The sequence below is a fragment of the Oncorhynchus nerka genome, linkage group LG1 (genome assembly GCF_034236695.1).
Source record: "Oncorhynchus nerka isolate Pitt River linkage group LG1, Oner_Uvic_2.0, whole genome shotgun sequence".
Taxonomy (NCBI): domain Eukaryota; kingdom Metazoa; phylum Chordata; class Actinopteri; order Salmoniformes; family Salmonidae; genus Oncorhynchus; species Oncorhynchus nerka.
Genome location: NC_088396.1, coordinates 39739580 through 39765457, shown reverse-complemented (window position 1 = coordinate 39765457; position 25878 = coordinate 39739580). Strand labels below are relative to the sequence as shown.

The window sequence follows — 25878 nt, the reverse complement described above, 5'->3', positions numbered from 1 at the left end:
ACATTCAACCTAAAGCTAATATAACAAAAGCATCAGAGATTATTTTTAATCTGTCACAGAAACTGGAATCTATCTCGCCAGACGCACTCACATTTATTTTAGTCCTGTGCACATACCACCAGTATGTGAAATGTCACACTAGGAAAAATAAGATTCTTGACTTGTGCTATGGGACTGTACAATGTGGGAGGCATCTGGTCTCCAGGGGTGTTTTGACTGTACAATGTGGGAGGTATCTGGTCTCCAGGGGTGTTTTGACTGTACTATGTGGGAGGTATCTGGTCTCCAGGGGTGTTTTGACTGTACTATGTGGGAGGTATCTGGTCTCCAGGAGTGTTTTGACTGTACAACTTGGGAGGTATCTGGTCTCCAGGGGTGTTTTGACTGTACAATGTGGGAGGTATCTGGTCTCCAGGGGTGTTTTGACTGTACATTGTGGGAGGTATCTGGTCTCCAGGGGTGTTTTGACTGTACAATGTGGGAGGCATCTGGTCTCCAAGGGTGTTTTGAATGTACAATGTGGGAGGTATCTGGTCTCCAGGGGTGTTTTGACTGTACTATGTGGGAGGTATCTGGTCTCCAGGGGTGTTTTGACTGTACTATGTGGGAGGTATCTGGTCTCCAGGAGTGTGTTTTGACTGTACAACTTGGGAGGTATCTGGTCTCCAGGGGTGTTTTGACTGTACAATGTGTGAGGTATCTGGTCTCCAGGGGTGTTTTGACTGTACATTGTGGGAGGTATCTGGTCTCCAGGGGTGTTTTGACTGTACTATGTGGGAGGTATCTGGTCTCCAGGAGTGTTTTGACTGTACAACTTGGGAGGTATCTGGTCTCCAGGGGTGTTTTGACTGTACAATGTGGGAGGTATTTGAGAACAGCAGCACTGATCTCAATGAACTCACAGATGTTGTTTCAGACTTCTGTAAACTTCTGTGTTGTCAATTGTGCCACTAAAACCTGAAAAATATTCTCTAACAACAAGCCTTGGGTATCAAAAAATCTAAAATCACTACTTAATAGGAAGAAGGCAGTTTATGCTGAGGGTGATAGACAGGCTTTAAGAGATGTACAACATGAGATCAGTTTATGCTGAGGGTGATAGACAGGCTTTAAGAGATGTACAACATGAGATCAGTTTATGCTGAGGGTGATAGACAGGCTTTAAGAGATGTACAACATGAGATCAGTTTATGCTGAGGGTGATAGACAGGCTTTAAGAGATGTACAACATGAGATCAGTTTATGCTGAGGGTGATAGACAGGCTTTAAGAGATGTACAACGTGAGATCAGTTCATGCTGAGGGTGATAGACAGGCTTTAAGAGATGTACAACGTCAGATCAGTTCATGCTGAGGGTGATAGACAGGCTTTAAGAGATGTACAACATGAGATCAGTTTATGCTGAGGGTGATAGACAGGCTTTAAGAGATCTACAACGTCAGGTCAGTTTATGCTGAGGGTGATAGACAGGCTTTAAGAGATGTACAACATGAGATCAAAAGACAGATACTGGTGGACAAGGAGGCATACAAGCAAAGGGTGGAGAGGACCCTCTCCTCAGGAAACTCAAGGGTGGCCTGGCAAGGTCTTAAATCCATGTCTAGTGCCCCCCACATATGCAGGGGAAAAACCAGTGCTGACCTTCGGAGACATGAGGGCCAGAACATGGCTAATGAACTGAATGTTTACTTCTCAAGATTTGATTCAGAAAACTTTATGTCAGAGGTAAAACAAATGGAAGCATCATTACAAATGTTTGAGAGGGTTGTTGTTAAACAGGATGATGTTTTGAAGTTGTTCAGGGGATGTAACGCACACAAAAGCTCAGGCAAAATAAGTGGACATGTGTTAAAGCACTGTGCTGAACAACTGGCTGGTGTTTTTAACAGACATTTTCCAATCCTCGCTCGACCAGCAACACGTGCCAGTATTGTGGAAAAAGTCAATAATTATACCCATTCCTCAAGCATCTAATCCCTCTGTGCTGAATGACTACCGCCCCTGTCGCCTTGACATCCTTAGTAATGAAACACCTTGAGAAAATGATGAAGAGTCATGTTCTCAGCACCACCACCCAGAAGCTCCTCGACCCGTTTCAGTTTGCTTATCAGCCCAGCAGAGGAGTTGATGATGCCATTTCTACTCTCCTCAACATGGTCTATAGACATCGAGAGGGTACCAAATCCCATGTCAGGGTTTTGTTTGTAGGACTTTTCTTCTTCCTTCAACACAATCCAGCCTTACATTCTGGCACAGAGACTAATTCGGGACTTCTCCTTAGATGGGGGGCTGGTTTTGTGGCTGTTGGACTTCCTGAGCCTGATGACACTGCCTTGATCAGCCTGTTGCATGATGAAAAACAAGGAACACCATGGCCCGGTCCTAAATAACTTTGTAAAGTGGTGTGATGAATCACACATCTATCAGAGGTCAGAACATAGAGATTGTAGAGGAATACAAATATCTGGGTGTCCTCTTGGACGATAAGCTTCAGTGGAGTAAATGTACAGACGTGATCTACAAAAAGGGTCAACAGAGCCTGTACTTTCTCAAAAAAAAGCTGGGATCTTTTAATGTTGACTGTACTATACTGACTCTGTTTTACAAATTTTTCATTGAGAGTATTTTTACTTTTGCTATTGTTTGTTGGTTTGGCAATGCCACCGTCAGCCAGAGAAATATGCTGAGAAGGATTATCACCACAGCAAGCAAGGTACTTGGAGTCAAACAGACAGGCCTGGATGAGATCTTTAAGGTCAGTGCCATCCGCAATTCTCACAAAATCATTTTAGACACATGCCACCCCCTGTACCCGGACCGCATAAATGCTTGCTCAGGGCCTCCTGAGTGGCGCAGTGGTCTAAGGCACTACATCGCAGAGCTAGCTGCGTTACTACAGATCCTGGTTAGATACCGGGCTTTGCCGCAGTCGGCCGTGAACAGGAGAACCATGAGGCGACGCACAAATGGCCCAACGTCGGGAAGGTTTGGCCGGATCTTGTTTGGCCGGTCCTTGTCCCATCGCGCTCTAGCGACTACTGTGGCGGGCTGGGTGCATGCATGCTGACACGGTCGCTAGGTGTACGGTGTTTCCCCTGACACATTTGTGCGGCTGGCTTCCGGGGTTAAGCGTGCTTGGCGGGGAAGTGTTTCAGAGGACGCATGGTTCTCGACTTTTGCCTCTCCCGAGTCCATACGGGAGTTGAAGCAATGGGACAAGACTGTAACTACCAACTGGAATTGTGGAGAAAAAGGGGGTAAAATAAATACAAAAAAATAAATACTTGCTCCGCGCAAAATTATTACCTCAGAATTGCTCTCCAAGGACAGTGTTTTTGACAGTGACAATCTGCTGACGACCTGCTTCAGAGGACTGAAAAGACTGGAAAGAGCACACTCTTTCTTGACTATGTATTTGTCTTTTTGGGGTGGCAGGTAGCCTAGTGGTTAGAGCGTTGGGCCACTAACCAAAAGGTTGCTGGATCGAATCCCCGAGCTGATAAGGTTGTTCTGCCTGAACAAGGCAATTCTTATTTACAATGACGGCCTGCCAGGGAAAAGTGGGTTACACTGTTCCCTGCAGGCCGTCATTGTAAATAAGAATTTGTTCTTAACTGACTTGCGTACATTTATATACAGTGGGGCAAAAAAGTATTTAGTCAGCCACCAATTGTGCAAGTTCTCCCACTTAAAAAGATGAGAGAGGCCTGTAATTTTCATCATAAGTACACTTTAACTATGACAGACAAAATGAGAAAAAAAAATCCAGAAAATCACATTGTAGGATTTTTAATGAATTTATTTGCAAATTATGGTGGAAAATAAGTATTTGGTCAATAACAAAAGTTTATCTCAATACTTTGTTATATACCCTTTGTTGGCAATGACAGAGGTCAAACGTTTTCTGTAAGTCTTCACAAGGTTTTCACACACTGTTGCTGGTATTTTGGCCCATTCCTCCATGCAGATCTCCTCTAGAGCAGTGATGTTTTGGGGCTGTTGCTGGGCAACACGGACTTTCAACTCCCTCCAAAGATTTTCTATGGGGTTGAGATCTGGAGACTGGCTAGGCCACTCCAGGACCTTGAAATGCTTCTTACGAAGCCACTCTTTCGTTGCCCGGGCGGTGTGTTTGGGATCATTGTCATGCTGAAAGACCCAGCCACGTTTCATCTTCAATGCCCTTGCTGATGGAAGGAGGTTTTCACTCAAAATCTCACGATACATGGCCCCATTCATTCTTTCCTTTACACGGATCAGTCGTCCTGGTCCCTTTGCAGAAAAACAGCCCCAAGCGGAGGAAATAGGTACCCTTAGGTACCATCTGGAGGAAATCTCTACAGCGTGACTACCAATCCAAGCAACCAGAGCCCTGTACTCACAGGAGTAAAGACGATAGGTTTCAGACCTTGCCTCCCTCATGTGTCCCTCAGTCTTCTCCTCTTGGCCATTCGGCACAGAGTAATATTGCGCCTCTTGGCCAACAACAACAAGGCTTGGCTTCTCCTCTTGGCCTTTCGGCCCCAATCTCTCCACAGGATGAAGCCAACCCTCTCCGCTCGCTTGGTGCGGAATACCTTGACAAACTCATCAAGAATTTCCCCACCTTTGACCCCATTCCAGGTCAGCCAAACAATACTGAGACGTTCCTAGCTGACATAAGAGGACGCGTTGGATGGCTACACGAACGCTACGGGTTGTGACAGGGTTTACCTGTTGAAGCGAACATCGAATAGACACGTGACAAGGTTCCTTAGTCTACAACAGCAACACATGCTAAATGACTACGCTAAACTTGCCACAGCTTTGAAATTAGAATTCAGTGGTTCTACGACTCGCAAAATCAGGCCTATTACTGTTGTGTCATCGACAAACTTAATGATGGTGTTGGAGTCGTGCCTGGCCGTGCAGTCATGAGTGAATAGGGAGTACAGGTGGGGACAGAGCACGCATCCCTGAGGGCCCCCTGTGTTGCGGATCAGCGTGGCGGATGTCTTGTTACCTACCCTTACCACCTGGGAGCAGCCCGTCAGGAAGTCCAGGATCCAGTTGCAGAGGGAGGTGTTTAGTCCCAAAGTCCTTAGCTTATTGATGAGCTTTGAGGGCCCTATGGTGTTGAACGCTGAGATGTAGTCAATGAATAGCGTTCTCGCATAGGTGTTTCTTTGGTCCAGGTGGGAAAGGGCAGTGTGGAGTGCAATAGAGATTGCATAATCTGTGGATCTGTTGGGGCGGTATGCAAATTGGAGTGGGTCTAGGGTTTCTGGGAGAATGGTGTTGATGTGAGCCATGACCAGCATTTTAAAGCACTTCATGGCTACAGACGTGAGTGCTACGTGTTGGTAGTCATTTAGGCAGGTTACCTTAGTGTTCTTGGGCACAGGCACTATGGTGGTCTGCTTAAAACATGTTGGAGAGCGTGATCACAGTCTTCCGGAACAGCTGGTGCTCTCATGCATGTTTCAGTGTTATTTGCCTCAAAGAGAGCATAGAAGTAGTTTAGCTCGTCTGGTAGGGTCGTGTCACTGGGTAGCTCTCGGCTGTGCTTCCCTTTGTAGTCTGTAATGGTTTGCAAGCCCTGCCACATCCGACGAGCATCAGAGCCGGTGTAGTATGATTCAATCTTAGTCCCCACCAAGCAGGTGGAGAGAAATGACAGTGGACAGAAAAATGTACGCTTTAAAGTTAATTTCCTACAATTCTACACATTTTGTCATGTGGCGTAGCGAAAATGTTGCCGTTTCAAAGCAAGTTTTCTGCAGTTCTACACATTTTGCCATGGGGCGAAGAGACAATTGAGCAATTTATAACAAATGTCATGTCATTCTACTAATTTTGCCATTGGGAAGAGAGACATTATTGCAGTTTTAAAGCAGGTTTGCTTCCGGTATACACATTTTACCATGGGATGGAGAGAAAATTTTGTAATTTTAAAGCTAATTTCCTGTAATTATACACATTTATACTTTTGGGTGTCAGGGAAAATGTATGGAGTAAATGTACATTATTTTCTTTAGAAATGTAGTGAAGTAAAATAAAAGTTGTCAAAAATATAAATAGTAAAGTAAAGTACAGATACCCCCAAAACTACTGAAGTAGTACTTTAAAGTATTTTTACTCAAGTACTTTACACCACTGGTATTCGGACATGATTACTATACGTTTAGATAACTGGCTAGACTAACTTAACAATCTAAACAATGTTAGCTGACATGGGCTAACTGAGTGACAAAACAGGAGAAAAACTGAAAATTGCTGATGCACAACCACATTTAGAACTTGCACCTTGTGTATTCTACTAATCTAACTCTCAACAGCAAGTTGAAACCCTGACTGAGTTCCCCCAAAAAAAAATAAAGAAAAACATATTTTGGGTCGGGCCCTCTAACGGCCGGGGGCCCTAGGCGACTGCTTACACACTCTATGCAACTTTGAAAGTCAACACAAAACAACACAATGACTCAGAATAGAAAAGAAGAGTGTGTAAACTCCACAGACATCCACCCCACATATGCTCTCTCTAATTCTCTCTTTCTTTCTCTCTCTCTGAGGACCTGAGCCCTAGGACCGTGCCCCAGGACTACCTGACATGATGATTCCTTGCTGTCCCCAGTCCACCTGACCGTGCTGCTGCTCCAGTTTCAACTGTTCTGCCTTATTATTATTCGACCATGCTGGTCATTTATGAACATTTGAACATCTTGGCCATGTTCTGTTATAATCTCCACCCGGCACAGCCAGAAGAGGACTGGCCACCCCACATAGCCTGGTTCCTCTCTAGGTTTCTTCCTAGGTTTTGGCCTTTCTATGGAGTTTTTCCTAGCCACCGTGCTTCTACACCTGCATTGCTTGCTGTTTGGGGTTTTTGGCTGGGTTTCTGTACAGCACTTTGAGATATCAGCTGATGTACGAAGGGCTATATAAATACATTTGATTTGATTTGACATACTAGGCTGTATACACACTCACTAGTCCATTGTTCTCGGATCTAAAACGGGACATGCATGATTGATATTGATTCATCCATAATGGCCCTTGAACAGATATGGCTTGCAGCAAACATAGGTTGTCTGAAATGGCACCCTATTCCCTATATAGTGCACTACTCATGGGCTCCGGCCAAAAGTAGTTCACTACATAGGTAATAGAATGCCATTTCAGACACAGGCATAGCTGTAGCAGTAGGGTTGTTATGTACTGTACAGTATATTGTACCTCTTTAATGTGCAGGAAGTCCTTGGCATCGAAGGAGATGGCGGTTCCTGCCACAGGGACATCCTCATCCAGGGCTCCACAGTAACTGATGTTAGTCTTCACAGCAAAGGCCACCGCTTTGGCCTGAGACAATACAGGAAACGCCATGTATAAGAACAGTGCCTAGCCTAGCTAGATAAGCTCAACCATAACCCAGTGGGCAAAATGTTCTGCAAATATACCAGTTCTGGTTGTAATGTGGTTTTAATCAATAACTTAATTTCAACCAGCCTTGCCTACTGGGACCTTTCCAATGATAGGTTCAGAACAAGGCCCCAATGTGCCTAGTATAGCATAAGGCTCCACAGTGGAACACCCTGCAGGTGTCTCACCTTGGCCCTCTCCAGCTGTACAGCAGCCTGCTGCTCCTTCTCCAGCTTTCCGCCTGCCGGTTCCTCCTCCAAGGAGACATCTGAGTCCGATGGTCGGCTAGTGTAAGAGTCAGCTGAACCCTGCAGAGGGACAATATAACAGTCAGATAACAGTAAGGTAACAGGCAGGCAACAGGCAGGAAAGAAGACAACAGTAAAATGGTCGGCTAGTGTAGGAGTCAGCTGAACCCTGCAGAGGGACAATATAACAGTCAGATAACAGTCAGATAACAGTTAGATAATAGCCAGGCAACAAGACAACAGTAAAATGATTGGCTAGTGTAGGAGTCAGCTGAACCCTATAAAGGGCCAAGACATTTGTGACATTTGTCCCTGAAAAAGGTGACATATTTTTGCTGTCTGAACCCCTCTGTAGTTGTCATTGTTATTATGAGGAATGTTTACCATGCTTACACAGGTCAGTGAGGAATGTTTACCATGCTTACACAGGTCAGTGAGGAATGTTTACCATGCTTACACAGGTCAGTGAGGAATGTTTACCATGCTTACACAGGTCAGTGAGGAATGTTTACCATGCTTACACAGGTCAGTGAGGAATGTTTACCATGCTTACACAGGTCAGTGAGGAATGTTTACCATGCTTACACAGGTCAGTGAGGAATGTTTACCATGCTTACACAGGTCAGTGAGGAATGTTTACCATGCTTACACAGGTCAGTGAGGAATGTTTACCATGCTTACACAGGTCAGTGAAGTTTGTGAGCTGTATCATCACTATGAAAGCTGTAATCCTGAACAGATAAAAGGCTATATGGTTACCCTAGAGTATTTTTATTTGAACGTATTTAACTAGGCAAATCAGTTTACAATGACGTTTACAAAACTCTTATTTACAATGACGGCCTACCCCGGCCAAACCCTAACCCGGACAGACGACGCCGGGCCAATTGTGCACCGCCCTATGGGACTCCCAATCACTGCCGGTTGTGATACGCCTGGAATCGAACCAGGGTCTGAAGTGACGCCTCTTGCACTGAGATGCGGTGCCTTAGACCGCTGCGCCACTCAGTAGCCCATGTCCTAATATTGTCAGAATGTACTGAGCACTGAGTGAAGGTGGCTATGATAGGCCTGTAGCCAGGTGCTACAGAGGTGGAGTCCGTACGTTGCGTGGGCGGGAATATGCCTCTCCAAGCGGGATCACAGGGACCCTGATTAAAGCTGGTGAGCCGGGAGACACAACTCACAAATATAGGAATGTTTTTGAAGCCCACAGCTGGCGAGCGGTGCGCAACCCAGCCGATCTTAGTTGAAGTGATCACATTGGAAACCACATTAAGTGGAGAGAGAGTGGGAATAAAGAGAGACTGGCTGGATCAATACTGCATGAGGAGGAACTGAACAGTGAGATAGACACAAACAGAGAAAGAGAGAAGGAGACAGAGAGAGAGAGAAAAATACAGAGCGAGAAAGAGAGAGACAGGCAGAGAGAGAGAAAGAGACAGAAAGAGAGTGAAAGACAGAGAGAGACAGAAAGACAGAGAGAGTGTGAAGGAGAGAGAGACAAAGAGAGAGAGATACAAAGAGAGAGAGAGAGAGAAAGAGAGACAGACAGGGAGAGAGACAAAGAGAGAGATAAAGAGAGAGAGACAGGCAGAAAGAGAGAGAAAGAAAGAGACAGAGTGAAAGACAGAGAGAGAGAGACAGAAAGACATTGAGAACGAGACAGAGAGAGCGCGAAGGAGAGAGAGACAAAGAGAGAGAGAGAAAGAGAGACAGACAGAAAGAGAGAGAGAGAGAGAGAGAGAGAGAGAGAGAGAGAGAAAGAGTGAGAGAGAGAGAGACATATTTCCCTCAGATTACACAGACCCACAAAGAATTCAAAAACAAATCTCAGACTGAAGGGAGCAGAGTGAACTAGCGTTAGAACTGTGAGTGAGTGACAGGGTAGATGATCAGTTAAACCACCATGACGTGCAGTATAGTGTGGTTGGTCATTACAACTTCTACTAGATTCACTGGAAGCAGCAGTGGGATTCATTTATCTAAAAGGTTCAAAGAAAGCTTGGTCAACGTCTGTTGCCTTTTTAGGCCCGGTGCAACAAGGTTAATCAACCTTCAAGGGGATTGTTCCTTTTGTGTGGGATCTTTTGATTCCTGGATCAAAGTAGTCTATTGCTAATGTATTCAATAGTCCTTTCTCAGAAGAGCACAGGTCTGATTAGAATGAGACAATAAGAGAGACAGAGAGAGAGAGTGGGGCAGAGAGAGGGGAGGGAGAGAGTGAAAGAGAGAGCGAAAGAGAGAGCGAGAGAGAGGGAGAGCAAGCAAAAGAGAGAGGGGGGAGAAAGAGAGACAGAGACAGAGAGATAGTGTGTCGTGGTCTCTGTCTCCCTGGGTGGGGGTGGATGCGGTGGCTGGGTCCCCCTCCCAGCCTCAGGCAGAGCCAGTCTCATGTCATTACGATCAGAAGAGCTGCCCCCCAGATGCCACAGACAACACACACACACCACCCTTTCTCTTATTAACGAGTCAATGGCGGGTGGGAGAGTTCCCCGGTACAACACCCACTCACTCGGTCAGAGTGGAAAAGACAGAACGAGAAAGTGTGAAGTGGAGATAGAGGAAGCTATAGGGACACTGAACATAAATAGAAAGTAGGGGCTGAAAAGAAAGTGGGATAGTGACAGAAAGAGAAGGGGGGAAAGAGGGAGAAAGGCAAAGAGGGGGATATTGAGAGAGGGGAAAGAGAGGGAGAGAGAGGTGGGGTGAGACAGGGATGCAGCCCCACCCTCTTCAACATATTGAAGTTTTACATACACCTTAGCCAAATACATCCTGACATTTAATCCTTAGGTCAGTTAGGATCACCACTTTATTTTACATTTACATTTACATTTAAGTCATTTAGCAGACGCTCTTATCCAGAGCGACTTACAAATTGGTGCGTTCACCTTAAGACATCCAGTGGAACAGCCACTTTACAATAGTGCATCTAAATCTTTTAAGGGGGGTGAGAAAGGATTACTTTATCCTATCCTAGGTATTCCTTAAAGAGGTGGGGTTTCAGGTGTCTCCGGAAGGTGGTGATTGACTCCGCTGTCCTGGCGTCGTGAGGGAGTTTGTTCCACCATTGGGGGGCCAGAGCAGCGAACAGTTTTGACTGGGCTGAGCGGGAACTGTACTTCCTCAGTGGTAGGGAGGCGAGCAGGCCAGAGGTGGATGAATGCAGTGCCCTTGTTTGGGTGTAGGGCCTGATCAGAGCCTGGAGGTACTGAGGTGCCGTTTTAAGAATGTGAAATGTCAGAATAAAAGAGACAATGATTTTTTTCAGCTTTTATTTCTTTCATCACATTCCCAGTGGGTCAGAAGTTCACATACACTCAATTAGTACTTGGTAGCATTGCCTTTAAATTGTTTAACTTGGGTCAAATGTTTCGGGTAGCCTTCCACAAGCATCCAACAATAAGTTAGGTGAATTTTGGCCCATTCCTCCTGACAGAGCTGGTATAACTGAGTTAGGTTTGTAGGCCTCCTTGCTCACACACGCTTTTTCAGTTCTGCCCACATATTTTCTATAGGATTGAGGTCAGGGCTTTGTGATGGCCACTCCAAAACCTTCCCCAACCAGAAACCATGGATTGATGGCAGCATTTGTGCAAAACTGAAAGTGCGAACCACTGCTTTTAATCAAGGCAAGGCGACTGGAAACATGACCGAATACAAACAGTGTAGCTATTCTCTCCGCAAGGCAATCAAACAAGCTAAGCGTCAGTATAGAGACAAAGTAGAGTCGCAATTCAACGGCTCGGACACGAGAGGTATTTGGCAGGGTCTACAGTCAATCACGGACTACAAAAAGAAAACCAGCCCCGTCGCGGACTACAATGTCTTGCTCCTAGACAAACTAAAAACTTCTTCGCTCACTTTGACACGGCCCACTACCAAAACCTGTGGGCTCTCCTTCACTGCAGCCAACGTGAGTAAAACATTTAAACGTGCTAACCCTTGCAAAACTGCCGGCCCAGATGGCATCCCTAGCTGCGTCCTCATAGCATGCACAGACCAGCTGGCTGGTGTGTTTACGGACATATTCAATCAATCCATATCCCAGTCTGCTGTTCCCACATGCTGCAAGAAGGCCACCATTGTTCCTGTTCCCAAGAAAGCTAAGGTAACTGAGCTAAATGACTAATCGCCCCGTAGCACTCACTTCCATCATCATGAAGTGCTTTGAGAGACTAGTCATGGACCATATCACCGCCACCCTACCTGACACCCTAGACCCACTCCAATTTGCTTACCACCCCAATAGGTCCACAGACAACACAATCGCAACCGCAATGCACACTGCCATAAACCATCAGGACAAGAGGAATACTTATGTAAGAATGCTGTTCATCGACTAGAGCTCAGCATTTAACACCATAGTACCCTCCAAACTCGTCATTAAGCTTGAGACCCTGGGTCTCGACCCCGCCCTGTGCAACTGGGTCCTGGACTTCCTGACGGGCCGCCCCCAGGTGTTGAGGGTAGGAAACAACATCTACATGATCCTCAACACTGGGGCCCCACAAGGGTGCGTTCTCAGCCCTCTCCTGTACTCCCTGTTCACCCATGACTGCGTGGCCATGCACGCCTCCAACTCAATCATCAAGTTTGCAGACGACACTACAGTGGTAGGCTTGATTACCAAACAACTGAAATGGTCCACCCACACAGACAGCGTGGTGAAGGAGGCTGAAGAAATTCGGTTTGTCACCAAAAACACTCACAAACCTTTACAGATGCACAATCGAGAGCATCCTGTCAAGCTGTATCGCTGCCTGGTACAGCAACTGCTCCACCCATAACTCTAAGGCTCTCCAGAGGGTGGTGAGGTCTGCACAACGCATCACCGGGGGCAAACTACCTGCAATCCAGGACACCTACACCACCCGATGTCACAGGAAGGCCAAAAAGATCATCAAAGACAACAACCACCCGAGCCACTGCCTGTTCACCCCGCTATCATCCAGAAGGTGAGGTCAGTACAGGTGCATCAAAGCTAGGACCGAGAGACTGAAAAACAGCTTTTATCTCAAGGTCATCAGACTGTTAAACAGCTATCACTAACATTGAGTGGCTGCTGCCAACATACTGACTCAAATCTCTAGCCACTTTAATAATAAAACATTGGATGTAATAAATGTGTCACTAGCCACTTTAAACAATGCCACTTTTTATCATGTTTACATACCCTACATTACTATCTCATATGTATATACTGCACTCTATACCATCTACTGCATCTTGCCTATGCCGTTCGGCCATAACTCATCTATATATTTTTATGTACATATTCTTATTCATTCCTTTACACTTGTGTGTGTATAAGGTACTTGTTGTGAAATTGTTAGATTACTTGTTAGATAGTACTGCATGGTCGGAACTAGAAGCACAAGCATTTCGCTACACTCGCATTAACATCTGCTAACCATGTGTATGTGACAAATCAAATTTGATTTGATTTTGATTCGACTTTGTTGTCCGTAAGCCACTTTGCAACAACTTTGGAAGAATGCTTGTGGTCATTGTCCATTTGGAAGACCCATTTGCAACCAAGCTCTAACATCCTGACCGATGTCTTGAGATGTTGCTTCAATATAGCCACAGAATTTTCCTTCCTCATTAAGCCATCTATTTTGTGAAGTGCACCAGTTCCTCCTGCAGCAACGCACCCCCACAACATGATGCTGCCACCCCCGTGCTTCACGGTTGGGATGGTGTTCTCTGGCTTGCAAGCCTCCCCCTTTTTCCTCCAAACAGAATGACGGTCATTATGGCCAATCAGTTCTATTTTTGTTTCATCAGACCAGAGAACATTTCTCCAAAACGTACAATCTTTGTCCCCATGTGCAGTTGCAAACCGTAGTCTGGCTTTTTATGGCAGTTTTGGAGCAATGGCTTCTTCCTTGCTGAGCGGCCATTCAGGTTATGTCGATATAGGACTCGTTTTACTGTGTATATACATACTTTTGTACCTGTTTCCTCCAGCATCTTCACAAGGTCCTTTGCTCCAAAGTACGTTCATCTCTAGGAGACAGAACGCGTCTCCTTCCTGAGCGGTATGACAGCTATGTGGTCCATGGTGTTTATACTTGCGTACTATTGTTTGTACAGATGAATGTGGTACCTTCAGGCGTATGGAAATTGCTCCCAAGAATGAACCTGACTTGTGGAGGTCTACAAATGTTTTTCTGAGCTCTTGGCTGATTTCTTTTGATTTTCCCATGATGTCAAGCAAAGAGGCACTGAGTTTGAAGGAAGGCCTTGAAATACATCCACAGGTACACCTCCAATTGATTAAAATGATGTCAATTAGCCATCAGAAGCTTCTAAAGCCATGACATAATTTTCTGTAATTTTCCAAGCTGTTTAAAGGCACAGTCAACTTAGTGTATGTAAACTTCTGACCCACTGGAATTGTGATACAGTGAATTATAAGTGAAATAATCTGTCTGTAAACAATTTTTGGAAAAATTACTTGTGTCGTACACAAAGTAGATGTCCTAACCGACTTGCCAAAACTATAGTTTGTTAACAAGACATTTATGTAGTGGTTGAAAAACTAGTTTTAATGACTCCAACATAACTGTATCAACGAATTGGCGAGGGAACTAGAACAGTCCGCAGCACCCGGCCTCACCCTACTAGAATCTGAAGTCAAATGTCCACTGTTTGCTGATGATCTGGTGCTTCTTTCACCAACCAAGGAGGGCCTATAGCAGCACCTAGATCGTCTGCATAGATTCTGTCAGACCTGGGGCCTGACAGTAAATCTCAGTAAGACCAAAATAATGGTGTTCAAAAAAAAAAAAGGTCTAGTTACAAGGACCACAAATACAAATTCCATCTAGACACCATTACCAGAAAGGCCTTCTAAACCATCAAAAGGAAAATACAATTCAACATACCAATTAGGAAGGATCTGGCCAAAAATACTGGAATCAGTTATAGAACCCATTTCTCTTCATGGTTGTGAGGTCTGGGGTCCACTCAACCAACCAAGAATTCACAAAATGAAACAAATTGAGACTCTGCATGCAGAATTCTGCAAAAAATATCCTCAGTGTACAAGGTAAAACACCAAATAATGCATGCAGAGCAGAATTAGGCCGATACCTGCTAATTATCCAAATCCAGAAAGAGCTGTTCAATTCTACAACCTCCTAAAAGGAAGCGATTCCCAAACCTTCCATAACAAAGCCATCGCCTACAGAGAGATGAACCTGGAGACGAGTCCCCTAAGCAAGCTGGTCCTGGGGATCTGTTCACAAAACAGGCCCCACAGAGCCCCAGGAAAGCAACACAATTAGACCCAATCAAATCATGAGGGAAAAAAAGATAATTACTTGACACATTGGAAAGAATTAACAAAAAAACAGAGCAAACTAGAATGCTATTTGGCCCTAAACAGAGAGTACACAGTGGCAGAATACCTGACCACTGTGACTGACCCAAACTTAAGGAAAGCTTTGACTATGTACCGACTCAGTGAGCATAGCCTTGCAATTGAGAAAGGCCATCGTAGGCAGACCTGGCTCTCAAGAGAAGACAGGGTATGTGCACACTGCCCACAAAATGAGGTGGAAACTGAGCTCCATTTCCTAACCTCCTGCCAAATGTATGACCATATTAGAGACACATATTTCCCTCAGATTACATAGATCCACAAAGACTTCGAAAACAAGCCCAATTTTGATAAACTCTCATATTGTAAGGGATTTCCTCCTCTTCCGAAGAGGAGAGGCGAAAAGGATCAGAGGACCAATATGTGGCGTGGTAAGTGTCCATTGTTCTTTTAATACGTAAATGTACACATGAACAACTGAATACCAAAACAAGAACCGTGAAAACCCCAAACAGTCCTATCTGGTGCAAACACAGAGACAGGAACATCCACCCACAAACACACAGTGAAACCCAGGCTACCTAAGTATGATTCTCAATCAGAGACAACTAATGACACCTGCCTCTGATTGAGAACCATACTTGGCCGAAACATAGAAATACCCAAATCATAGAAAAACAAACATAGACTGCCCACCCCAACTCACGCCCTGACCATACTAAATAATGACAAAACAAAGGAAATAAAGGTCAGAACGTGACACATATCTACTAGGTGAAATACCACAGTGTGCCATCACAGCAGCAAGATGTGTGACCTGTTGCCACAAGAAAATGTTAACCAATGAAGAACAAAAACCATTGTAAATACAACCCATATTTATGTTTATTTATTTTCCCTTTTGTACTTTAACTAGTTGCACATCGTTACAACACTGTATATAGACATAATATGACATTTGAAACGTCTTTATTCTCCAGGAACTTCTGTGAGTTTAATGTTCACTGTTAATTGTTATTGTTTATTTCACTTTAGTTTATTATCTACTTCACTTTCTTTGGCAATGTTAACATAGGTTTCCCATGCCAGTAAAGCCCCTTGAATTGAATTAAGAGATAGAGACAGACACATAAAGAGGGACAGAGAGAGAAAGACAGACAGATAAAGAGGGACAGAGAGATAGAAAGACAGACAGATAAAGAGGGACAGAGAGATAGAGAGACAGACAGATAAAGAGGGACAGAGAGATAGAGAGACAGACAGATAAAGAGGGACAGAGAGAAAGAGAGGGACACAAAGAGGGATAGAGAGAGAGACAGACACATAAAGAGGGACAGAGAGATAGAGAGGGACAGAGAGATAGAGAGACAGACAGATAAAGAGGGACAGAGAGAGATAGACAGATAGAGAGGGACAGAGAGAAAGAGAGACAGACAGATAGAGAGGGACAGAGAGATAGAGAGACAGACAGATAAAGAGGGACAGAGAGAGATAGACAGACACATAAAGAGGTACAGAGAGAGAGAGACAGACAGACAGATAAAGAGGGACAGAGAGAAAGAGAAAGACAGACACAAAGAGAGACAGAGAGAAAGAGAAAGATAGAAAGATAAAGAGGGACAGAGAGAGAGACAGACAGAAAGAGGGACAGAGAGAAAGAGAAAGACAGATAAAGAGGGACAGAGAGAAAGACAGACAGATAAGTAGGGACAGAGAGATAGAGAGACAGACAGACAGACAGATAAAGAGGGACAGAGAGAGAGACAGACAGATAAAGAGGGACAGAGAGAGAGACAGACATATAAAGAGGGACAGAGAGAGAGAGACAGACACATAAAGATGGACAGAGAGATAGACAGACACATAAAGAGGGACAGAGAGAGATAGAGACAGACATAAAGAGGGACAGAGAGAGATAGACAGACACATAAAGAGGGACAGAGAGAGATAGAGACAGACATAAAGAGGGACAGAGAGAGATAGACAGACACATAAAGAGGGACAGAGAGTATTAGAGAGACAATCAGATAAAGAGGGACAGAGAGAGATAGACAGACACATAAAGAGGGACAGGGAGAGAGAGAGACAGACACATAAAGAGGGACAGAGAGAGAGACAGACACATAAAGAGGGACAGAGAGAGATAGAGACAGACACAAAGAGGGACAGATAGAGATAGACAGACACATAAGGAGGGACAGAGAGAAAGACAGACACATAAAGAGGGACAGAGAGAGAGACATACATATAAATAGGGACAGAGAGAGAGACAGACAAATAAAGAGGGACAGAGAGAGAGACAATCAGATAAAGAGGGACAGAGAGAGATAGACAGACACATAAAGAGGGACAGAGAGAAAGACAGACACATAAAGAGGGACAGAGAGAGAGACAGACATATAAATAGGGACAGAGAGAGAGACAGACACATAAAGAGGGACAGAGAGAGATAGACAGACACATAAAGAGGGACAGAGAGAGAAAGATAGACAGATAAGTAGGGACAGAGAGATAGAGACAGACAGATAAAGAGGGACAGAGAGAGAGACAGACAGATAAAGAGGTACAGAGAGAGAGAGACAGACAGACAGATAAAGAGGGACAGAGAGAAAGAGAAAGACAGACACAAAGAGAGACAGAGAGAAAGAGAAAGATAGAAAGATAAAGAGGGACAGAGAGAGAGACAGACAGAAAGAGGGACAGAGAGAAAGAGAAAGACAGATAAAGAGGGACAGAGAGAAAGACAGACAGATAAAGAGGGACAGAGAGAGAGACAGACAGATAAAGAGGGACAGAGAGAGAGACAGACAGATAAAGAGGGACAGAGAGAGAGACAGACAGATAAAGAGGGCCAGAGAGATAGAGACAGACAGATAAAGAGGGACAGAGAGATAGAGACAGACAGATAAAGAGGGACAGAGAGATAGAGACATACACATAAAGAGGGACAGAGAGAGAGAGACAGACAGATAAAGAGGGACAGAGAGAGAGAGACAGACACATAAAGAGGGACAGAGAGAGAGAGACAGACAGATAAAGAGGGACAGAGAGAGAAAGACAGACACATAAAGAGGGACAGAGAGAGAGAGACAGACAGATAAAGAGGGACAGAGAGAGAGACAGACAGATAAAGAGGGACAGAGAGAGAGACAGACACATAAAGAGGGACAGAGAGAGAGAGACAGACAGATAAAGAGGGAAAGAGAGAGAGAGACAGACAGATAAAGAGGGACAGAGAGAGAGACAGACAGATAAAGAGGGACAGAGAGAGAGACAGACACATAAAGAGGGACAGAGAGAGAGACAGACAGATAAAGAGGGACAGAGAGAGAGACAGACAGATAAAGAGGGACAGAGAGAGAGACAGACATATAAAGAGGGACAGAGAGAGAGACAGACAGATAAAGAGGGACAGAGAGAGAGACAGACACATAAAGAGGGACAGAGAGAGAGAGACAGAAAAAGACTAAAAGCATCACAGCGAAGCCCCAAATGCCAGAACACAGCACATGCCTGCTGTGAGGGGGTGGATGATTCTGAGGGGAGCCGAGGGGACTCATATTTCAGGCCTCCTGACGAAGGTGCTGCAAGGCATCAGCGGTGGCGGTGACGATGATCAGCTCAGTGTGCAGTCACAAAGACAACTGATATAACTCAGTTCTGGGACACGATGTGTCTACTGTGACGTGTGATGTTGCTAAGGAGAAGACAAGGCACACATCCTACCTCTAGACAAGCACGATCATAATGACACGTAATAAGTTACTCATTATGCCCTAGGCAGGGTTTAATCTGTGCAGATACTGTGCAGACAACTACTGATTAACACTGGCTGTCTGTCCACTTGGCCTATCACATTGTAGGCTACTGTACTGGACTGTAAGACTCACAGGCCCCATAGCATCAGCATCACCATCAGCCAATCGTCACCCCCTGCCCCTTGACCCCAGTCAGTCATGTGACCACATTACATGTTTACATAAGGACAGCAGGCTGAGTGACGAGAGAGAAGAGGGCCACTATCATCTCCACTACTGCTCCTGCTGCTACTACTGCTGAAATTCATATTCTCTCTCTCTCTGACAAACGATCTTAGGCACTGCGTATATCAACCACGACCACCACCTTCTCTTCCATTTGCTCACAAAATGATTCAGTGTCTGTATCATTTTCCCATGCTATAACCTGTGAAGAACAGCAACCTCCCCCTCTCCTGTGTGGACAGTGTGGACTATGGAGCTCCATTGGCTTTCGGAGAAACAATAAATACCTAACAACACAGGGACATTTGGAGACATGGAGGGTTCTGTAGATATACTGTGACATGTTGTAACACACATGATGTCACAACCATGTGAGGCATGACATTCCTTTGGCCTATTTACATATATGGGCTGTAGGGTTTTCCACTGTACAATACTGAATAAAGCCAGCAGAGTAGCATGTTTCTCTGTGTACCAGCGATGGGCCTATACCGCCACCTCTCCTATCCACTCTTAACCCAACCTCTACCTCTATCCCCAGCTCTCAACCTAACCTCCACCTCTCCTCCCTGCTCACAACCTAACCTCCACCTCTCCTTCCTGCTCACAACCTAACCTCCACCTCTCCTTCCTGCTCACAACCTAACCTCCACCTCTCCTCCCTGCTCTCAACCTAACCTCCACCTCTCCTCCCTGCTCTCAACCTAACCTCCACCTCTCCTCTCTGCTCTTAACCTAACCTCCACCTCTCCTCTCTGCTCTCAACCTAACCTCCACCTCTCCTCTCTGCTCTTAACCTAATCTCCACCTCTCCTTCCAGCTCTCAACCTAACCTCCGCCTCTCCTTCCTGCTCACAACCCAACCTCCACCTCTATCCCCAGCTCTCAACCTAACCTCCACCTCTCCTCCTGCTCTTAACCTAACCTCTCCTCTCTGCTCTCAACCTCCACCTCTCTCTGCTCTTCCTAACTCCACCTCTCCTCTCTGCTCTTAACCTAACCTCCACCTCTCCTCCCTGCTCTCAACCTAACCTCCACCTCTCCTCTCTGCTCAACCTCCAACTCTCAACCTCCTCCACCTCTCCTCTCTGCTCTCAACCTAACCTCCACCTCTCCTCTCTGCTCTTAACCTAACCTCCACCTCTCCTCTCTGCTCTCAACCTCCACCTCTCCTCTCTGCTCTCCACCTCTCCTCTCTGCTCTTAACCTAACCTCCACCTCTCCTCTCTGCTCTTAACCTAACCTCTACCTCTCCTCTCTGCTCTCAACCTAACCTCCACCTCTCCTCTCTGCTCCAACCTCCACCTCTCCTCTCTGCTCTCAACCTAATCTCCACCTCTCCTCTCTGCTCTTAACCTAACCTCCACCTCTCCTCTCTGCTCTTAACCTAACCTCCACCTCTCCTCTCTGCTCTTAACCTAACCTCCACCTCTCCTCCTGCTCTCAACCTCCTCCACCTCTCCACCTCTCTGCTCTCAACCTAACCTCCACCTCTCCTCTCTGCTCTCAACCTAACCTCCACCTCCTCTCTCTCTGCTCTCAACCTAACCTCCACCCACCTCTGCCTCTCCTCCACCTCTCCTCTCTGCTCTTAACCTAACCTCCACCTCTGCTCTCAACCTAACCTCCACCTCTCCTCTCAACCTCTGCTCTCAACCTAACCTCTACCTCTCCTCTCTGCTCTCAACCTAACCTCTCTCCTCTCTGCTCTCCTAACCTCCACCTCTGCTAACCTAACCTCCACCTCTCCTCTCTGCTCTCAACCTAACCTCCACCTCTCCTCTCTGCTCTTAACCTAACCTCCACCTCTCCTCCCTGCTCTCAACCTAACCTCCACCTCTCCTCTCTGCTCTCAACCTAACCTCCACCTCTCCTCTCCAATCTCAACCTAACATCCACCTCTCCTCTCTGCTCTCAACCTAATCTCCGGTCTCCTCTCCACTCTTAACCTAACCTCCACCTCTCCTCTCCACTCTCAACCTAACCTCCACCTCTCCTCTCTGCTCTCAACCTAATCTCCACCTCTCCTCTCCACTCTTAACCTAACCTCCACCTCTCCTCTCCAACTCTCAACCTAACCTCCACCTGTCCTCCAATCTGCTCTCAACCCTCTAACCACCACCTCTCCTCTCCACTCTCAACCTAACCTCCACCTCTCCTCTCTGCTCTCAACCTAACCTCCACCTCTCCTCTCTGCTCTCAACCTAATCTCCACCTGTCCACTCAGCTCTCAACCTAACCTCCACCTCTCCTCTCTGCTCTCAACCTAACCACCACCTCTCCTCTCCACTCTCAACCTAACCTCCACCTCTCCTCTCTGCTCTCAACCTAATCTCCACCTCTCCTCTCCACTCTCAACCTAACCTCCACCTCTCCTCTCCACTCTCAACCTAACCTTCACCTCTCCACTCTGCTCTCAGCCTAACCTCCACCTCTCCTCTCCACTCTCAACCTAACCTCCCCCATCCTCTGGTACAAACCTAGTGGACCACACTGCAATCTACATGCATCTTCTCAACTGCTGAAGCATGAAGATCTAGCAGGACAATTCTCCACTGACTACATGGGTCCATGGCACAGTAATAGAATATGAGAAAGATATGATGCATTTGGATAATACAAAATAAATAAATCTAACATGGTCACTAAACCCCATCTTAAATATAATAATAGTAAATCATTCACAAAGGACTTCCTCCAACACTACCATCTAAGATGAATCATCTTCCTCAGACATACATTTAGGCAGCAATGCGTTTCTATACAGGCAGACAAGCTGTTCTGTGGTTCAGCAGAAAGCGGAGGGTTTTCTTCAACAGCACTCCACGGAATTCACAGTCAGACGATCACTCCACTTTGGAACACATTAGAACAGGCAGCCAGCTGGTCTGTCTTACCATTACTGCTGACTCAGCAATACTGGAGAGGATGGGGGAGAATAGGGGAGACAGCTATATTGGGAGAGGCCGGGGGGTGATGGGGGAGACTGAGGGAGAATGGGAGAGTGGGGAAGGATGGGAGAGACTGGGGAGGATGGGAGAGAGGATGGGAGAGACTGAGGGTGGATGTGGAGAGAGACTCCACCATACTGGGGAAGGATGGGGAAGACTGTGGGAGGATCAGGGAGAGACTTAGCTATACTGGGGGAGGATGAGAGAGAGAGAGGGAGAGAGAGAGACACATATAGCTGTGCATAAGCTCACGGGAGCAGAGAAACATGCTTACAAAAAGTTGCTTGACATGAGCAGTTACACATGAAGTATTGCTTTACAATACACCCTATCCACCAATGTTTTCTCCTGGAGTAGCTTGACATGAGTAGTTACACATGATGTATTGCTTTATAATACACCCTATCCACCAATGTTTTCTCCTGGAGTAGCTTGACATGAGCAGTTACACATGATGTATTGTTTTACAATACACCCTATCCACCAATGTTTTCTCCTGGAGTAGCTTGACATGAGTAGTTACACATGATGTATTGCTTTATAATACACCCTATCCACCAATGTTTTCTCCTGGAGTAGCTTGACATGAGCAGTTACACATGATGTATTGTTTTACAATACACCCTATCCACCAATGTTTTCTCCTGGAGTAGCTTGACATGAGCAGTTACACATGATGTATTGCTTTACAATACACCCTGTCCACCAATGTTTTCTCCTGGAGTAGCTTGACATGAGCAGTTACACATGATGTATTGTTTTACAATACACCCTGTCCACCAATGTTTTCTCCTGGAGTAGCGCTTCCCTTTGCACAGCAATCCTAACTAATTACAATCCAGACCAACTTTCACAGTGGATTGAATGCTTTTCCTTATTCCAATTTTTGTGATAGAGCATATGCTTCATGGCCTAAGTGTTATCATAGTGGTGAAGGATGCCCCTTCCAAATGAAAAAATACTACAGTTTACTATAGAATACTACAGTACTTACTATAGAATTATATAGTAAACTGTAGTATACTGTAGAATACTATTGTAAATACTACAGTATTATACGCAAAAAATACTAGTAAATACTACGGCAATGTTCGTAAAAAACACTACAGTCCGTAAAAACACAACCCTTTTTAAACTACAGTACTGTATGCAAAAACACAACCCTTTTTAAACTACAGTACTGTATACAAAAACACAACCCTTTTTAAACTACAGTACTATATACAAAAACACAACCCTTATTAAACTACAGTACTGTATACAAAAACACAACCCTTTTTAAACTACAGTACTGTATACAAAAACACAACCCTTTTTAAACTACACTACTATATACATAAACACAACCCTTTTTAAACTACAGTACTATATACAAAAACACAACCCTTTTTAAACTACAGTACTGTATACAAAAACACAACCCTTTTTAAACTACAGTACTGTATACAAAAACACAACCCTTTTTAAATTACAGTACAGTATACAAAAACACAACCCTTTTTAAACTACAGTACTGTATACAAAAACACAACCCTTTTTAAACTACAGTACTGTATACAAAAACACAACCCTTTTTAAACTACAGTACTATATACAAAAACACAACCCTTTTTAAACTACAGTGCTGTATACAAAAACCCAACCCTTATTAAACTACAGTACTGTATACAAAAACACAACCCTTTTTAAATTACAGTACCATATTCAAAAATGGCTCTGTCTTCTGTGCTCTGTCTTCTGTCTTTTGTCCTCTGTCTTCTGTGCTCTGTCTTCTGTCCTCTGTCTTCTGTCCTCTGTCTTCTGTCCTCTGTCTTCTGTTCTCTGTCCTCTGCGCTCTGTCCTCTGTGCTCTGTCCTCTGCCCTCTGTTCCAGCTCCTATCTGATCCCAGTCAGTCTGAAGCTCTCAGAGAACCACTCATGCCCTCTCTCTCTCCCTGTCTAACTACCAATACTGTAACTCCATCCTGGATCACTTTATATCCTGGATCACTTTATATCCTGGATCACTTTATATTCTGGATCACTTTATATTCTGGATCACTTTATATTCTGGAATCACTTTATATCCTGGATCACTTTATATTCTGGATCACTTTATATTCTGAATCACTTTATATCCTGGATCACTTTATATTCTGAATCACTTTATTACTAAAGATGTCATTGCCATAGTTAGTTTCTTAGCTGTACAGTAAATTGACTAACATTGGTCCAATATCATACAGTAGTTACTTTGTGGTAGAGTATTTACTAATCTCGTATTTATTAAAATTGTGCGTAATTGGGTCAGATGCTCGATTAAGTTCCTAAGGAGATGTATGTGATAAGATACTAGAACCAGGAGCAGAAGTGGGGCAGTAGCTCAACCCCCTTTGATCTACAAGTCTATGGGCCAAATGTCCCTTCCCCTTTGTAAATTCTAATGATGCTCACACCTGCTAGATTGTGATTTGTCCAACTAATCAGTGACTAAAAACCCACCTCCCCCAGCACTCCCCACCTCCCTCAGCACTCCCCACCTCCCCCAGCACTCCGCAAGCACGCCGCCTCCCTCAGCACTCCCACCTCCCCCAGCACTCCCTACCTCCCCCAGCACTCCCACCTCCTCAGCACTCCCAACCTCCCCAGCACTCCCACCTCCCTCAGCACTCCGCTCCTCCCCACCTCCCCCAGCACTCCCACCTCCTCAGCACTCCGCACCTCCCCCAGCACTCCCCACCTCCCCCAGCACTCCCCACCTCCCCAGCACTCCCACCTACCCCAGTACTCCCCTTCCCTCAGCACTCCGCACCTCCCCCAGTACTCCCACCTCCCCCAGCACTCCGCACCTCCCCCAGTACTCCCACCTCCCCCAGCACTCCGCACCTCCCCCAGTACTCCCACCTCCCCCAGCACTCCGCACCTCCCCCAGTACTCCCACCTCCCCCAGCACTCCGCACCTCCCCAGCACTCCCACCTCCCCCAGTACTCCCACCTCCCCCAGCACTCCCACCTCCCCAGCACTCCGCACCTCCCCAGCACTCCCACCTCCCCCAGCACTCCGCACCTCCCCCAGTACTCCCACCTCCCCCAGCACTCCGCACCTCCCCCAGCACTCCCACCTCCCCCAGTACTCCCACCTCCCCCAGCACTCCCCACCTCCCCCAGCACTCCGCACCTCCCCCAGCACTCCCCACCTCCCCAGCACTCCCACCTACCCCAGTACTCCCCCTTCCTCAGCACTCCGCACCTCCCCCAGTACTCCCACCTCCCCAGCACTCCGCACCTCCCCCAGCACTGCCACCTCCCCCAGCACTCCGCACCTCCCCCAGTACTCCCACCTCCCCCAGCACTCCGCACCTCCCCCAGCACTCCCACCTCCCCCAGTACTCCCACCTCCCCCAGCACTCCGCACCTCCCCCAGTACTCCCACCTCCCCCAGCACTCCGCACCTCCCCCAGCACTCCGCACCTCCCCCAGTACTCCCACCTCCCCCAGCACTCCGCACCTCCCCAGTACTCCCACCTCCCCAGCACTCCGCACCTCCCCCAGCACTCCCACCTCTGCTTCGTCTACAAAACAATAACAATGTTTGAGGGGCGGTCAGTGGCGCTGTTTCCCCTACTGCGGATTCCATCTTTAAATGGAAATGTAAGTTTTGGGAAATGTGTTTTCCCTGTATGATGATTGCTCCTACAGCAGCTCTAACAGCTTGCTGAGTGAGGGGGGGGGCGTCTGATTCATCCATCAGCCAGTGTGTCACCATATTTGACGCATTTCCGAACGGAGCTGCAGTGCTTGGCTTGAACACACTCCAGCAAACAAAATCCTGGAACTGTTTCCTCTCCAAATGAAAAATGACATTGGCATCTCCGACCCTGGCTGGCCCTGGCCGGTGGCACAACATTGCACTACAGTCGATGCCCACGCAGAGGGTTCCGATTTTTACCACCCTTTCTGGGGAGAAAGTCTCTTTGCATCTTCAA

The 25878-nt window shown here is 46.0% G+C and overlaps 1 protein-coding gene across 1 annotated transcript in view; it reads right to left on the bottom strand.

The window, feature by feature from the left end:
- Nucleotides 1-25878, bottom strand: part of LOC115130141 (voltage-dependent L-type calcium channel subunit beta-4-like) — a 68577-nt gene that overhangs the window by 21160 nt on the left and 21539 nt on the right. The window contains exons 3-4 of the mRNA XM_029660946.2: nucleotides 7587-7706; nucleotides 7216-7338 (exon numbers count right to left, since the gene is read on the bottom strand). Of these exons, the coding sequence (XP_029516806.1) occupies nucleotides 7216-7338; nucleotides 7587-7706 (243 nt within the window). The remainder of the gene's footprint in view (nucleotides 1-7215; nucleotides 7339-7586; nucleotides 7707-25878) is intronic.